The sequence below is a fragment of the Siphateles boraxobius genome, unplaced genomic scaffold, assembly GCF_051911475.1.
Source record: "Siphateles boraxobius isolate OS27281-9 unplaced genomic scaffold, OSU_SipBor_1 8, whole genome shotgun sequence".
In the NCBI taxonomy this organism is placed as follows: Eukaryota; Metazoa; Chordata; class Actinopteri; order Cypriniformes; family Leuciscidae; genus Siphateles; species Siphateles boraxobius.
The window spans coordinates 14,383,758-14,400,680 of NW_027509208.1; the positions used below are offsets into that span (position 1 = coordinate 14,383,758).

The window sequence follows — 16,923 nt, forward strand, 5'->3', positions numbered from 1 at the left end:
GAATGGCCATCGCTACTGTTACAGTATTTGACAACAAAGTTTAAGATCTTAATAGTTTTAGAGAAAAAAATTAAACTCCAGTTAAAAACAAGCTATTTGTGAGACGGGTGCTGTACTGACACATATTCAGCCATTAGGGGGAGTGCTGTACTTTCACCTTGCAGTCATGCATGAAATATGAAAGGCATGTTCTGCTCATTTTAAATAAATCAATTAAATGATAAAAACTAAAACCATATCAAACATTTCATAATAGAAAACTAAAAAGCAAAATATGTGATTTTTGAAGAATGTTGGTAACCAGACATTTGACGGCATCATTGACTTCCATAATCAATGGGTTCCGTCAACTGTTTAGTGAGTGACAGACATTCTTCAAAAATATCTTCTTTTTTGTTCAGTGGAAGAAAGAAACTCATACAGGTTTGGAACAACTTGAGGGTAAGTAATAACAACATTTAAATTTTTGTTGTGAACTATCCCTTAATGTTTCTGAGTCTGTCAAGTAGAATTCTATTTACCAACAGACAATGAAAACTGACTACTGGATCAAACTGTCATTGGTGTCGCTTGCAGAAGAACACTCAGATGAGGCGGGATATGAGATTGTTGGATATGTGAGACGTGAAGAGAAGGGAGAGCACAGAGGAATGATTAGTGACGCGGTGTGGAAAAAAATGTGATGATGTTGGACATTGGTAGGAAGAGGAACCTTTCACCCCAGTTTCCATCCCGGGAGGATGTTGACATGACGCAGACCTAACATTTATTGGGAGTGCAGCTGGATGGCAAGGCCTGACTGAGCATAAAGGATCTTAGTCAGCTCTATTTTTTGAGATGGTAGTTCAGTTCTAGATTTACCATGCCTCGATTTAGGCCCATATTCACTTTTATCCCTGTACGAAAAAGACTACTGTGTAGGCTATTTGCACTACTGTCACTTCACTGTCACTGTGTTATAGTTAATAGGCTACACCTTTAAACTAAGAATCTAGGTTTTATTTAATTTTTTTCCAATTCTGTTTTATAGAATTAAAAATATTAAATGCAATCAAACTCAACATTTGCCGTCTCTGTGCCAGTAACACTCCATAACCCTGCAACCTAAAAAACTCTTTACAGCAGTGTATTTTTTTGTCATTTCTCCTCTCACTCGACCCACTCGAGAGATGCTTATTGACAGATGGTCCGGGCATTACCCGGCATCATGTTTTCACTGCCGACTTTATCTTGGCCTGGAGCCTGGACACACAAAAGGAAAACCAAGTTTATGGTTTAATTCCAACTCGTGTTTATGTTCTGGTATGATCATCTGTCTCTATAGCATGAAAAAAAAATATATATATATAATGTAAAATAATAACATAACAGCATTTGTATTATGATTATAAAAAATCAGACTGGAAAAGACAGTTCATTTGCCTGTCAAGTTTCTAAAAAAAAAAACTGAAAATTTATGGCTGGGTGTAATTATAATATTCTAATATTTATGACAAATGCATTTTTACAGCACAGCCGTGCCCAAAATTTTGAGGCTTTTCCTTCCCGTGTCTATGGTCAAAGCCCAGCTGCTGTCATGTGTGGTGATTGGGGGGTATTTCCAAATGAGGTAGCAGTTTGTCCTGGTGGCTTCAAGCTTCAGGGAACTAATACCCAATTTCCATTCTCAAAGACATGCACAAACATAACTCTGTGCTGCACTGCACATATTTAGTTGAATTTTTAAAGATAAAATCATTTGTTAATTAAATGGAAAGTTGTACTTCTTATAAATAGATAGGCACATGCACAAACACTTTAGTATGAATGTAAAATCCTTCCATTCAGTTTCACCCCCAGTAAAGCCCAGAAGTAAGTCATTATTCTACCCAGTTGTATTATTAAGTATGATATCAGGTTCAGAATCAAGTGAAACATTGCTAACCTTTCTAAAAAAAAATAAAGTAATTTAAGGAGCTAAAAAATGTTTCAACCAGAACAACTTATTTCAGTTTATTAATGTCATAGTCACTATATTATTCTTATTTCTAATTTATGATTTTTTTAGATGTTCTACCGAAGGCCAAAAAAATACACAATCATTGTTAAACTGCATTGGTCCAGAAAGATGATAGCTTTTTGTTTTGTTTTGTTAACTTTATCAACAATGGAGAACTGAAAATGTATACACCACTTACACACATACACATTTACCCATAAACACAATTTACTTTTTTTTTTTTGTTGCAATAGAACATCATGTACAGATATACAACTAACAAAACACATAATTGAATTTGTGAGTCAAAATTATAAAAACGGTAGATGATGGTATTTTACTAAAAAGACATAACACAAAATAAAAATACATAACATTAACTGTTTTGTGATTATCAGATGTCCAAAAGCCCTACATCTAATCCATAAAGTTTACCAAGAGGCCAGCTCAGATTTCAATTAGATTAAACACTTCTAATGACTCTCTCCCTCAGAACATCAAGTCCCACTGCCCACATCTCATCCTCTTTTGTGCCCCTCTGTGCATCTGCAGTTTCAGTCATCAGCAACTCATTACTGTCTAGATCCACAAAGATCCAGTTCCATTTCTTAACACAAGGATTTATCTTAAAATGCAACAAAGAGAGAGGAAATGATCCAAATATAGCAGTAAATCTGAGTTCAGAGCCTCAGAAGTGTCCAATGAAGATAAGCCTTGCACTTGGGAGAATTAGTCATTTGCTAAGCATCTCAAACAAGAAAACTGCTTTTAAGGGAGAAAACAGCCTCTCCAAAACATGTCTTCACACATTTAGGGCCTAAATACATAATACAATGTACAAGTGAAAACATACTCCAGTACACAAGCAATCAGAAGAGTACATAAATTGTCAGAGCCGGCACCAGGGCATAAAAAATCTTGCATTTGTAGAGGAAAGCAACCAACCCGGGTGCATTTGTAATCGCTTTCGAATGCGTGCTCGCTCTTTCACGCACATTCATTGGGAACTGGAGGGGGGGGGGGGGGCACAGTAACTCGTAACCCCCACCCTGGGCGCCGGCCCTGTATATTGTCCTTTACAAATTATGTTCTTTATTTAGGGTTAACTCAAACTGCTGTGGTCTGTGTGAGAGTGTTCTTATTGCTTCCCTCCTCTGGTATGATTGCCGTAGCCGAACAGCAATTGACAACGGAAATGCTAGTCTTATTGTCTCCGAGTCTATGCTCAAATGCACTGACATTCATAGTGACCGTTTCCTGCTGAGCAACACTTGAGGAGATTTTAAGGTCAGGATTAAGGATGGAGGGATCCACGCAGGTGTTGATCAGATCATCACCCTGGACCTTCTGCATGTGGAAAGTTCCATGAATTTTCAGCTCAAGAGTGGAGGTGACAGTCTGCATGCACACAACACAGCGGAAACCTGTCAGTGAGTTGTGCAGGTCGGGGTGCCTCTGACAGTGTTCCAGGAAGTCCTCCTCACTGTGAAGAGGAAGCTTGCAGATGCGGCAGTTGCCTGTGTCCAAGCTCCTGCTGTGGGTGACCTTGTGTTCAGTCAGAGTTAGCAGGGAAGGGAAGCGCTCTCCACAGATGGGGCATTGGCAGTGCTTGGTGGGGCCTAGATGAGTCTGGACGTGCTCCCACAGTGCCATCTCAGTGAAGAAGGTCTTGGAACAGTCTTTGCATTTGTGGCTCCCTTGGATTGCCTCCACTTTGCGCTTGAGAGTGCCACTCTCCCCGGGCTGGATGTGGTGATCTCGCAGCTGGTGGTTGGCGAGCAAGGACTGCATGGTGTAAGAAGCACCACAGATTTCACAGGCAAACATAGGATCGTTCAGTTTTGCCTTCCCTTTACTTTCAGTGGGAGGGCTAAACAGCGATTCCACCTTACCGACTCTTATTTCACTATTCACTGGCAGCATTCCAGCTCTGTCTTTGGCAACTGGTTCGGAGACAGGTGGAGGGGTCACGTTGTTACCTTCAGCACTCTTGGCACAGAGTTTCTCGTGTAAGGGCACCTCGAGGGGAGATCTGGTATTGGTACAGACGCAGGGACTGCATTTGTCGCTATGTGTTGTGATATGACACTGCAACTCAATGTCTGTGGTAAAGGACTCTGCACAGAAGATGCAACAGTACATCTTCCATTGTTTGTCAAGATGTTTCTGTTTGACATGCAGGTGTAAGTCATGTTCTTGCTTGAAGTCCCATTCGCACGACGTACAGTGGAATGTGGTTTTCTTGTTACTGTGCTCGGAGGCCAGGTGAACCTGAATAGACACCTTGGAGTCGAACACCTGCTGGCAGAGGGAACATCGGTAAAACACAACGGTGTGCATCTCAAGTAGGTGCCCATGTAAGTCTTTGACACTGTTAAAGGACTTACTGCAGCTTTCACAGATGTAGAGCGTAGATGAATTGCTAAAATGAGACATTGTGTGTTCCTTAAAAGATTCCTGGTTTGGGAAATCCGTGAAACACTCTGGACATGTAAGTTTTGGAAGCATACTCTTCAGGTGGGAACTCAAGTGAGTTTGAAACAGATCCAGATTGGTGTATTTAGCCCCACAGTGGTCACAGATGAAGTCGGTTGAAGGTAATGCACCATAGCTAGTTTTTTTGGCCACACTCTTGATTGATTGGGGTGACGGTGAACCCATTGTCCTCCTTTCCTCTTTAAGGTTCATCAAATTAATGTTATTGTGTGTCTTTTTGATATGCTGCATCAGTTTTATCTTACTGCTAAATGTAGGCAAATGGGTGCAGTATGGGCAGAATTGCAAAGACTTTCTTTCTGCAGTTTCTTCTGCATCTGGATCAAGTTTCAGACTCTGTTTTTTACAGTGTGTCTGCCGCATGTGATTATCTAGCGTGTCCTTTGTCAGGAATCCTCGGAAGCACTGCGAGCAGAAAAAGACGTTGCTCTCTATTAAAGCTGAGTTGTGTGATTGGCGAACATGCTCTTGAAGGGCTTTCAGGTCTTTTAACGATGTGGGACAGAAGCTACACTGAAGAACTGTCTGAACGGCTGCTGTGATTGCAGCTTCAAGCAACACGGAGTGGTCTAGCATCACATTCGCCTCTTTCTGGTGCTCCTTTAGTTCAGATGGAAAAGTCAGGATCTCAGAACTTGAGTGGATTTCACTGTCCTTGAGTTGGGTCTGTGGACATGCTCTATGGTCCGTGTGGTTGTGACAATGAACAAAATCATTGAAAACCTTGAGCTTTTTGGAAAATCCTAAACAATTTTTGGAGACAAACTGAGACTTTCTCTTTTCTGCACAAGGAGACACTCCTGCAGCATTTGGAGTTGCTGGACTGGAGATGTGTGAGGTGGCACAAGTGCATTCTGCCATTGAGAAACACAACTGATCTTGTGCAGCAAAATCTGGAGGTTGTCTTTTTTCAGATTCCCCCATGTTATTCTGTGGATTATTTACAAGAGAGATATGTCGGGAGTACATACCACTGCCTTGTTCATACTGATTACTCAAGCCCTGTTTTCTTTTTGAGGGGCTCACACTGCTCATATCCCTTTGAAATAATTTGAGAGGTACTGAACTGTTGCCAGGCAAAGGGGTGTTTCCCCTTCTGCACTGATTAAGTCTCTGATGATCTCTATTTGTGTCTCCCTTGAATCTAAGGTCACATCCATCTTCATGGTCAGCGGAGGAGTGAGCAGAGGAAAGAGAAGCTAAACAACATATTTCATCTTCCTCAACATTATGATTTGCTATGGACAGAGAAGAGAGGAAAATGTATTTACAACTTTCATAAAAGAAAAACGTTTTAGCCAAAAACACACCACTAAATACACCATTAGTGTTTGGGAGTAACTAACTAAAAGTAATTAAGCAATGTTACTAAATTAAGTACATTTTCAGTATTGTGAAAGTAAATAAAATTTTTGTCAAAGTAGCAAAGCTTTTACAGTAACAAGATACTTTCTCCAACAAGGAAAACTGAAACGTGACACTGCTGTTTTTTTGGTATCACCCTAATTCATACCCTAACTGTTTTTGTGCAAGACAAATACTGTTTTTAGGGGAATTATATTGCTATGTTTTGTTAAATTGTGGTGTAGCTAACTACTTTTTAAAAATAATAGCTGCAGTTCAACTACTTTAAATTATGTGGGACTTGTATCTTCCTCAACACTACTCACTTTAACCACAACTATAAGAATTCTACTCTTCTATTTCAATAGGTCTGTCCTGCTGAAGTCTGGCAGGTTAAAGTAGAACTCAGGTTCATAACAGCAGACTAAACACCAAAAATATGAATTGGATGCTCTTTTTCACACTTTTTTAGATGTAATTAGCTCGGTATGTGGCCACATAATGAGTAGTCCCACTGTGACTAAAATTGCTATCAGTGTGAGAGGACCAGATTCTCAGTTTGAGCAAATGGAGTGCTGCTACTTTAAAGTACTAAACACACACAAGAGAAAAAAATAGAACCCAAATCATGGTAACAAATTGTAGACTAAATCAAAGGATTAATGTATCAGCTTAAAATGATAAGACATATTAAAAACATAAAAACGTTTCTTCACATGACTAGCTACTCCCATTTCATAATTCCAAAATCATTTGTGAAGGCATGATCATTCTGTTATTGTGCAAATAGGGAATTGCAAATATACCTAATTCAAAGGTCACACAAACATGCAGAAACACTAAATCCTGAATATACAACCCAGAGGTCTCTCTTCTTTTTAATCTGCCTGTGTAAGGGATACAGAGAGAGATGGATAAAATATTCACCGCAAAGGATACTATAGAAAGAAGGATAGTGCAGGAATGTATTTGCGTGTACCTGAACCATGGCAGTACATCTGTTGGGTGAATGATTCTGATTGCTTTAGGCTTGCACTCTTGTGTTCTTTAGCAACTTCATCCTTCTCTTCCCCACATTGTTCCCTCTCATCATCCCTCTCTTTTCTTCTTTCCCAGGAGCAGCGTTTCTTCCCCACAACCACGCTATCTTCCTTTGTATTTAACCTGTCAGCTTGACCTGTGGAGAAAAGATTGATAGCAAGAAAAGGTCATGGCCATAGCAGCTAAATATAATATAACAATACAAAGAAATCAAGCACTTTTTCCATCTCTGGTGGACCATTTGGTACACTATGGCACCCCTGTGGCATGAAAAAAACCAAAGAGTAAACAAATATCAACTTTTTTAGTCTGTTTTTTTTGTTTTTCCAGCAGGGGAGTACCATTGTGTGCATGTTTGCTCTTTAAACAGTCCATATAACATTTGTATTCTATGATTTCAAGGTGACATAACAGAGTCAGCATTATGACAAAACAGAAAATGAATATATTTCATTTGCAAACATAGAAATCTCAAGAAACTTTCAAACACTCATACTGTACACACATATGTGTTTTCTGTCATGTTTGGGAGTCTATTTTATGTTCCCTACTAAATCTATTCCTCACATAAACATTTATGGATCCTTACAATTTATTGTTGCGTTTTCATGTTTTATTGGGACTTTCCATAGACATAATGATTTTTATACTGTACAAACTGTATATTTTATCCCCTTACACTAACCCTACCCCTAAACCTACCCATCACATGACGTTCTGCATTTTTACAGTTTTAAAAAACATCACTTAGTATGATTTAAAAGCTGTTTTACTCATCGAGACAATAAATGTCTCCACAAGGACAAACATTTCAGATATTTTGTCCCCATAATGTAGTGTAACTTGGTTGTCCAAGAAACCAAATAAAACTATATAATATAACATTGATTATCATTATACATCTTTATCTGAATAATGTGCATCACGTCCAAGAGTGATGACAACCACCTCTCAATGAAATTAGATTACCCGAAAATGCAATGAAAGTTAAATGAAAGTTCTTGTCCAAAACAATGCAGTTTTCTGTTTTGAATTTGCGTAACATTAATCTGAAGCCTTATGATCGGCAACTAACTGGGGTCATTCATTCGATTTGTCGTGTTTCACTCAAGACAAGAAGGAAGCAAGTGATTAAATAAAAAACCTTTCGTACCTTTCAAAGATCTGGGCTTCGACTGTTTTCGACGAGTCATTGTAAAGGACTTCAGCAGCTGTCAACACAAACGGGTTAAGTTCCTGTCCACTATTTGCAAACGAAGGACAACACAAGAGGCAAGCAATATCCAATGCTTGCGTGTCGTTTCATAGACTGGAATAGCGGGAAAGCACATTAATATCACGGGCAAAGGGGATCGCCCCCGCCTACAGCAGCGGGATGACTCCATACACGCTCTGCGCCACCGGGGACGCGCGCGCGCGAGAGAGATGCGTAATCACTCAACACACACACACGCCGGCACTAGTTTATAGCTCAAGAGTTCTCAGTTATGTTTCACACGTCAATATTAACTTTGTCTTTTTTGTTTCCACTAGAATTCCGTAAAAGAATAGCAACACTGAGAACATTGTTTACACATAGCCTACAGCAGACTAAGTGTATTTTGGCTGTAGCCTATGTGGTTCTATGTGTATTATCCTGACAAATCTGAGCACAGTCTGAAATGTTGAAATCTCTTCTGAAAGAGATCTGTACTGCGGTGATTTCCTCAGGAGCCAAATACTTTAGTGAGTCTATTTGATCTACATTTAAACTCATTGATATCTAAAATCTCGTTGCTTTATTGTTTTTTTTTTTGTTTGTTTGTTTTTAAGTTGTAGACCTGGTCCACATGGCCATTTGACTCATTTTGCCTGAGCATCCAGCTAATTATTCCTTTTCTTTCTTTAAAATCAGAAGAAATTACACAACTTATCAAAGAAAAAATGTCCCTATAACATTATCAATATCTATTATATACCATCAAACATATGGTACTGTGGTGATGAAATCATCAGAGGAGCATCTCCTTTCATAATGACGTCTCGGTTTAATTTCTCTGTGGAAACGTTAGTTTATGAGCTGGCCCGTTGGATGGGCTTTGCTGTATATAGGGAACGTTGATTAGAAACCAACATCCCTTTGGGAGTCCGCTCTGCAATTGCTTGTTTCTAATGAGTTTTGAATTAGCTGCTGAGACACTTGTCTGTGACTGTTTTGTGAATAAAGGACAGAATGTTGCAATATCTGTGAGGTTCTGAGGTGCCAGCATGAACACTTTGGGTTGTTTCGAGTTGACTTTACCATAAAGGAGCCAACTAAACTGTCTTCTTGGGTATGAATCTGCGGTACACTCTACCTAAATAAATTGTATAAAGAGATAGGCTATTTGTGAATATGTGTATAGCCCTATAGTGTTGCTGTAAATAGACAGTATTGACATGCAAAGGCAACCTTTGCGCAGTGGAGATCCTGAAGGAAATAATGTATCAGCCAATCAGAGCATCTCAAGGGATGAGAGCTGTTATAGTTCTGATTCAAGCATCTAGCTGGTTTTATTATACTGTTCTGAAACAAATAGTTTGCCGTGAATCTGCTATAATAAAAAAGCCAATTGCCCTAGATTGTTCTTTTGATTTTATAACTTTTGAAAAATCCTAAGCAGAGAGAGAAGCTTGTGTAGTTCAGATGGTTTTTCTATGTCCAACAATTAAAAATACTTTTTCATCCTAATAATTCTTCCACAGAACTACAGAAACAAATTCACCGTCAATTTTCCAGTACATCATAAAATCTCATAATCAAATATGTATAAAACACAAAGGGGATTACTATTACTCCTAAATAGTCAAAATGAATGTTCTTTCATCATTTACTCAATCTGATGTCATTCCAAACATACATAACTTTATTTCTTCTGTTGATCTCAAATAAGGAGATGTTTTGAGGAATGTTCACAATGCCACTATGTTTTAAGGATGAACTTTCCCTTTAAATATAGTTTTCTCAAGAGAATCTGTAATTTATTCCAACAGAGGCTGCTCATGCAGGGCAGCATGATTATCTGCAGTGTATGAAATTCCCACGAGCCCATTATCTTTATGAACATTTTACTGCTGCCAATTCAAGGAAATGAAAAAAGAGTTGGGGCATTTTTAAACCAGGACATCAAGATTAATTATTGTGTGATATTAATGAACTTTGAAGGTTAATTTTTATTAATCAGCTAATTACAGAGCCAGAGATGAAGCTGATTGCTAATGATGATGATCCCAGCTCAGTCGGTGAACAAAACTGACTGATCTAGACTGGATCATAAATGAAAAAAAGACTTCACTTCAGTGTTTCTGTAACTGAGGTCAAGGTCAAGCAGTTTTAATTGGGTTGTGTGGTAGCGAGGTACTTTCTACCTGCAAAACTCAAGACGTTTTCCTTTGCAACTGACCTCCTGACATTTTGTTATACAGAGAAAATGTTTTTACATTAAAAAATTAATCTGCATAAAAAAATGAATAAAAAAGAATGCATATAAGTTAAATTACAGACTGAGCAACACGTGCAAACACAGTAGCAGATTTATAGTAACATAATACCCAGAAAACATCAGAAAAATGATTCTGAACAGACACACACCAGTGCACTTTTCCATATGTTTATAGCCCCCACAATCTGGTTTACTTCAGAACAGTGCTAATATGATATTAGCTGGGTCACACTTGCTCAGAGACCTCTTGTGTCCCACAAAGGTGACTCCCGTAAGAAAAGCTGAGGTTGTGAGTGTTCGCGAGCACTACAGACGGTCCTCATTAGCTTGGTTTGAGGGAATACACAGCTGAGGAATACTGGTGGGTGGGCATTTCAGTTTCTTTGAACATTGCTCCATGGTCTCGGAACACAAACTCTGTGCACTATTCCCAGATGCATCATATTTACTTTAATGTATTCTTATTTGTTGAATTTAATTAAAAGGACATTTTTAATAAGGTACGGGAGACTTGTGGCCTGTTCTCTGCAGGTTTACCGTGCTCTTGATGAAGCATTGATGAGAGGTTTGGTGGCACCAAAATGGCCTTCTTTGAAGTAGAAGCATGAAAGTGTTGGTTGGTAGGTACTTGTAGAGGTGCTTGTAAAATACGTCATGCTGTCTTCCATTTCTTCAAAATTGCTGAGGACTTGTATGATATCACAGTTAAATCGAGTGACTGAATATATGGACTGGAGTGGACATCTTCTTTTGGCAAACATTTACTGGAATTAAAAAAACTAGACTTCTAAAATGTCTTTAGAATTTGTTTAAGCTGCACTGATCAAATATGTAGACTATTTGAAAGACAATACAATATTAATAATTTTTATATAATGAATATTGTTACAAATTTTTTATATGAAAAATTAAATAAACACTTCAATCCCTGCAGAATAGTAGGCCTATATACACACACGGCTCCGAGATCATGGACATTTTTATATATCATTTAAACATTTAACAATAATATTACAATATAACAATATTTAATCTGTTAACTTGCATCCTAATATAGAAAAATGCCTTATTTCAGCCCTCACACCACCTAAAAGAGAAAATAGAGAAATTACAGTTCATTGCAACAGTGGCCTACTCTAAGTATGAATGTGTGTAGTTTTACAAAACACATCATGAGTAAATAAATAAATAAACGTAAATAGAAATCTAATGATTTATACAAAACAGCGAGAAAAACGGGATGCTATTGAAGAAAATCACATGAGGTCCTTGCATTGTGGATTACAAGTCCCACCATTCAATGCGCGCTATTGCTGCGCATGCGCAAATCAATTTCGAAACCTCCTGTGCTGCTAGTCGAAAGTCAGAGGCAACTATTTCACCTTAATTCACGCTTTTGTGTCTAGTGTGCAGAAATGGCAGCTAGATATGACAGAGCTATAACAGTTTTCTCTCCCGATGGTCACCTGTTTCAGGTGGAATATGCTCAGGAAGCAGTAAAGAAGGGCTCCACAGCTGTGAGTGTGTTTATATGGTTATATTTGAGCCGCAGCTTTAGCTCATTGGCTAACTGCTACAAAAATATACTCTCAAAATTGATATATGATTATTGTGAACAAGTGCTTGATACAGGAATAAACACTGTGATTGATTAAGACTGTTTGGAAGCAGCTGGGGTGTTCGCTTATTTGGTAGCAATTTTATTGATACGTTAGCTAAGCGTGACTTGCATGTTGCGGCTAATATTAGCATGGGCTATCCTTATATTAAACTAGATATATTATTTGATTCGCTTTATTTTGATCACATATGTATGTAAATGCATTTCAAATGCTGCACTAGTACACTACTACTAAAAGAACAATGAAATAATAAGGGTTTTCAACATTTTTGCCAATTAAATGATCAATGAAGTTACAGCTCCAGCAACTGGTTTTACTTGATACATTTCAAACGTCATGACTATTGAAATGTCCCTAAATAATTGAATGCCATTTTAATAGTTTTTGTTTGGTATTACGTTTTATAGCGCTTTTGCTGTAACTGTATGATTCATGTAGTTTCATTTTTAAGACCGTGTTGGGTAATGGCCAAAATTTCCGGTAGAGGGCGATGTGCCCATAGTTTAAGGTTTAGATAAAGTGAAAATAAAAGTTATGCATTCACACTAAATTAGTTTCTTGTCTGTAAAAGTTACCAGTATTCAGATATTAAAAAATATTTTTTTTAAACTGACTGTTTAACTATTTTTGCACATCTAAGGTTGGAATCAGGGGGAAGGATATTGTTGTCCTGGGTGTTGAGAAGAAGTCAGTGGCAAAGCTTCAGGAGGAGAGGACAGTCAGGAAGATATGTGCTCTGGATGAGCATGTGTGCATGGCCTTTGCAGGTAAGATTCATTCTTCTGTGTGTATAAATCAATGCCATGAAGCGATAGTTCTGTCGTTATAATGTTTGTCAGTAACCATTCAATTTAATTGTATGGAAAAAGAAGCCCTGAGTGAATGGTGACAAACTTTTTGTGACTTAACCCTTTCAACTGGCGCCACTAGATAATTAATTAAAAAACACTGACTTGACAGAATAGGTAGTGTTTAAAATGTTATAATATGGACTCTACAATGCATATAGGTGATCTTAGCATGATTTTACATTTGAATGTGTTTGTTTGTGTGCTGTCCAGGTCTGACTGCAGATGCCAGGATTGTCATCAACAGAGCTAGAGTAGAGTGCCAGAGCCACAGACTCACAGTGGAGGACCCAGTTACTGTGGAGTACATCACCCGCTATATCGCCACACTCAAACAGGTAACATCCCCTCACTCCTGTTGACATACAGGCCATTTAAAGGTATAGTTCACTCAAAAAATGCACAATCTAGACCTGTATGACTTAACCTCTTCTAGGGCTGCAACTAACGATTATTTTAATAATCGATTAATCTGTTGGTTATTTTTTCGATTTATCGATGAATCGGATAAAAAAGGAAAAAAAGCATTCATTTCCAAACCTTTATTTAAAAACAGAACTGACAGTACAAAAAAAACAGTGCAAAAAAATGGACTAACAAAAAAAACATACACATGTATGCTTTACATCTGCCAAATATATGGGCTTTTTAAAAATAAAGTGCACAAAAAGATGTATATTTTTGTTTAAAGGGACCTGAGCTGTCAGAACAATAAATTATTTATTAAAAATAAAGAAAGATACAAATCAGAAAACTTAACAGGATTTGTTTGAACGTCAGAACTTGTTCTCTACACTCGCACAAACTTATGTTTTTTGTCAATTATGTTATAATCTTTAACAAAATGTTTGACATTATTTGACAAGCAAATGCACACAAAAGACAAGTCTCGTGCATGGATAATAGGTAATAATTATAACAGAAGATAATATCTCTAGTCTATCCTAATATTAATTATAAATACAATGTATATAAAATATAAATACAATATAAAAAAAACAAATACAATGGATTGACCACCTCCTATGATGTGTAAGGTATTTTGCAGCTCATCCTTTCCGAGCACATAGTGAAGTTTCTCTGAGTCATTTAGAGTAAAGATTGAAAAATTCAGTGCTGCAAAGTGTGGGAAAAATATTCCCCTTGTAGTGGTACTTGGAACAGACAAGAAAGTGTTTTCATTTTCTGTCTGATTCAAATCACATAATTCAGTGGTAAGAATTTAATTGTTGTTTTTATTTATATTGTTGTCCATTTATCAAACTTCCATGCCTCTTATATTGTAATTATATATTAAAATGTAGTGTACCAATTTACTAATGCTCAGACACACTCAGTCTCTCTCGCGCTTGTTCGCGGAGTTCGCTTCGCTTTTGTCCAGTTCGGCGCCTCATAGATCTGCTCCGCTCCGTGCTCAACTCAACTTTTTTTAATTTATACTCAAACATCGCTGCAAATTATTGACTGGCGTAATAATCGCGCGACACAACGAATCGATAATTAAATTCGTTGCCAACTCTGTTAGTAATCGAATTTTAATGATTTTTTCTTGCAGCCCTACTCTCTTCTGTGGAACACAATAAAAGATTGAAAAATGCCTTGGTGTTTTAATCTGTACAGTGAAAGTCAGTGGGGTCCAATTTTGTTTGGACACCAGCTTTCTTAAGAAAACTTTATTTTGTGTTCTGCTGAAAAAAGTTAGTCTGACTGGTCTAGATCATGCATATTTTGAGTGAATTATCCCTTTACATGTGGGAGTGTGTGTTTGCATTATTCTCATAGCCAGACCTTCAGACTGACGGCTGAAGGTCTGGATTCAATCACAGCTTTCATTGGCCAAAGACTGCCCAAGAGGACCGAAATGCAAAGCATTGAAAGCAACCAATCACAGTTAATTTCGTTGCATGACATGTTTAGGGGGCATGAAAAAAATAGTCAATGTCCCTTCGTTAACAGACTAGCATGCGTCTAACAAATTATTAATTCAAGATAAATTGTTTCCCATTCTGTGCCTTAGCCTCAGACATCATGCCTTCAGATCGTTGGCTGAACGTCTGATGCATGATTTAGGAAAAATCTGATTGTAATTTTTTCCCTGATACAAATTGTGATTGAGATTTGTATTTAACCCCAGGTTTGCTATTTTTGTGTGATGATATCAACATGTCAAATATTGAACAAAATATTAAATATTACTATTGTAATATTTGACTGTAAAATAAAAAAAATATCATGGATGTCTTAATTTATTCATTTTCAGACGTTAAACCACCAAGCTTTTGTTCTGGTGGAAAACAGTAAGATGTCCTTAAAGCTTTCCTTTAGTTGACAACAGCTGGTTTGAGGTGTTTGTGTGGAAAAGAACACAGTGCCAAGCTTCACTCTGAAGCACACCGCGCATATATTTAATTAAATCGCAGCCTTTTCTATTCAATCACAGTAAGCCATATCACGATTTCAGTTTTATTTCGATTAATCATGCAGACCTAGGGTAAGAAAATAATAGATTTACAGTTTAATGACACTGTTACAATGTTTCATTGCCATCTATTCATTGTGCAACAGCGCTACACTCAAAGCAATGGACGTCGTCCCTTTGGTATCTCGGCTCTAATCGTTGGCTTCGACTATGATGGGACTCCACGTCTATATCAGACAGACCCCTCTGGAACATACCATGCATGGAAGGTAAAGTGGGAGCAGTATGTTTCCACGATGTTCAGATTTTACCCATTTTGCCACCGTATTGACCCTCTTCTCACCTGTGTTATCAGGCAAATGCTATTGGGCGCAGTGCGAAGACGGTGAGGGAGTTTTTGGAGAAAAACTACACAGACGAAGCCATTGCAAGTGATAACGAGGCCATCAAATTGGCCATCAAAGCCTTACTAGAGGTAAACACCATGTCACCACAGTAACACATATAAAGTTGACAGGATGAAACATGTTTGCTAAGGCAATTGTATATGATCTGTGCTGCACAGGTTGTGCAATCCGGAGGCAAGAACATCGAGCTGGCTGTGATCCGGAGAAACCAGCCCCTAAAGGTAATACATTTGATTTATGATTCTTTTTTGTATATTCATCAGTTTACAATTGTCTTGATGCAACATTCTTGCCATTCATTTAACGTTGGAACTGTCTCAGTAATCTGTCACATGACACATTTGTACAAATTCCGCCCCTCTCTCCTTTCGCAGATTCTGGAGTCCAAAGAGATTGAGACGCTGGTTGCCGAAATAGAGAAGGAGAAAGAGGAGGAGGCAGAGAAGAAAAAGCAGAAGAAGTCTTCGTAAATCACTCATGTGAATGTGTAGTTTTGTTTATACGGGCAGAAGCACTTGGCTCAGGCCCTTCACTGTACCATCTCCCTTCCTGCATCTCATCTGTTATGAGCACAGTCTCTCAGTCTTCTGCTGAACCCACAGCATGTATGAATATGCTTTTGTTAAAGGAATTCTTTTTCAAAATCTACGTAATAAAAGCATGTTTAGGGTTGGGAGTTACCAAGCAAGTCATCTGTTGAACACCTACAAGCCGGCCACGGTATGTCCTGGTCAGTTTTCACTCTTCTGTAAAGCTGCTCTCCAACACCACTGAGAATTCTGGGTTTATGTGCTCTGACTGATGTTTCCTAATAAACTCTTTTGGTTTGTACCAATGGACTGTTGTCTTTCTATTGTCATATTTATCACAAAAAACATGAAAATAAGACTTGATACAGCATTAGGTCTGTGATTAGACACTATGGATTGAGATCATTTTTATTTGACTGTAGTCTTTTACCAACCCTGATTAAATAACCTAGCCAGTTGCCTTAAGGTCTAAATCCATGATGAAAGATGTATATATGTGTGTCTGTAGGTTTAACATTTTTGGGGCCAGTAAGTTTTTTTATTTATTTATTTTTTTTATACATTTTTACATAAAGTTGATCAAAGGTGACAGTTAAGACTTTTTCATTATTACACACAAAGCTTATTCAAATAGTCATTTTTAACTTCAAGGAATCCTGAAAAAGTATCACGGTTTACACAAAAATAAAAAAGCAAAACAACAGTTATTTCAACATTGATAAATGTTTCTTGAGCAGCAAATCAGCTTAGAATGATTTCTGAAGGATGGTGTGACGA

The 16,923-nt window shown here is 37.8% G+C and overlaps 2 protein-coding genes across 2 annotated transcripts; one reads left to right on the forward strand and one right to left on the reverse strand.

The window, feature by feature from the left end:
- Positions 1–2,188: 2,188 nt before the first annotated feature.
- On the reverse strand, positions 2,189–8,298 carry LOC143728744 (zinc finger protein 521). The gene is made up of 3 exons (XM_077219583.1): positions 8,013–8,298; positions 6,798–6,995; positions 2,189–5,712 (listed from the first exon to the last, which is right to left on the reverse strand). Exons 1-3 carry the CDS (start codon positions 8,050–8,052, stop codon positions 3,086–3,088), a joined length of 2,865 nt encoding a protein of 954 aa, XP_077075698.1. The 5' UTR covers positions 8,053–8,298; the 3' UTR covers positions 2,189–3,085.
- A 3,293-nt stretch (positions 8,299–11,591) lies between these two features.
- psma8 (proteasome 20S subunit alpha 8) lies at positions 11,592–16,451 on the forward strand. The gene is made up of 7 exons (XM_077221076.1): positions 11,592–11,837; positions 12,583–12,709; positions 13,004–13,128; positions 15,356–15,478; positions 15,565–15,684; positions 15,775–15,837; positions 15,991–16,451. Exons 1-7 carry the CDS (start codon positions 11,736–11,738, stop codon positions 16,084–16,086), a joined length of 756 nt encoding a protein of 251 aa, XP_077077191.1. The 5' UTR covers positions 11,592–11,735; the 3' UTR covers positions 16,087–16,451.
- Positions 16,452–16,923: the final 472 nt, after the last annotated feature.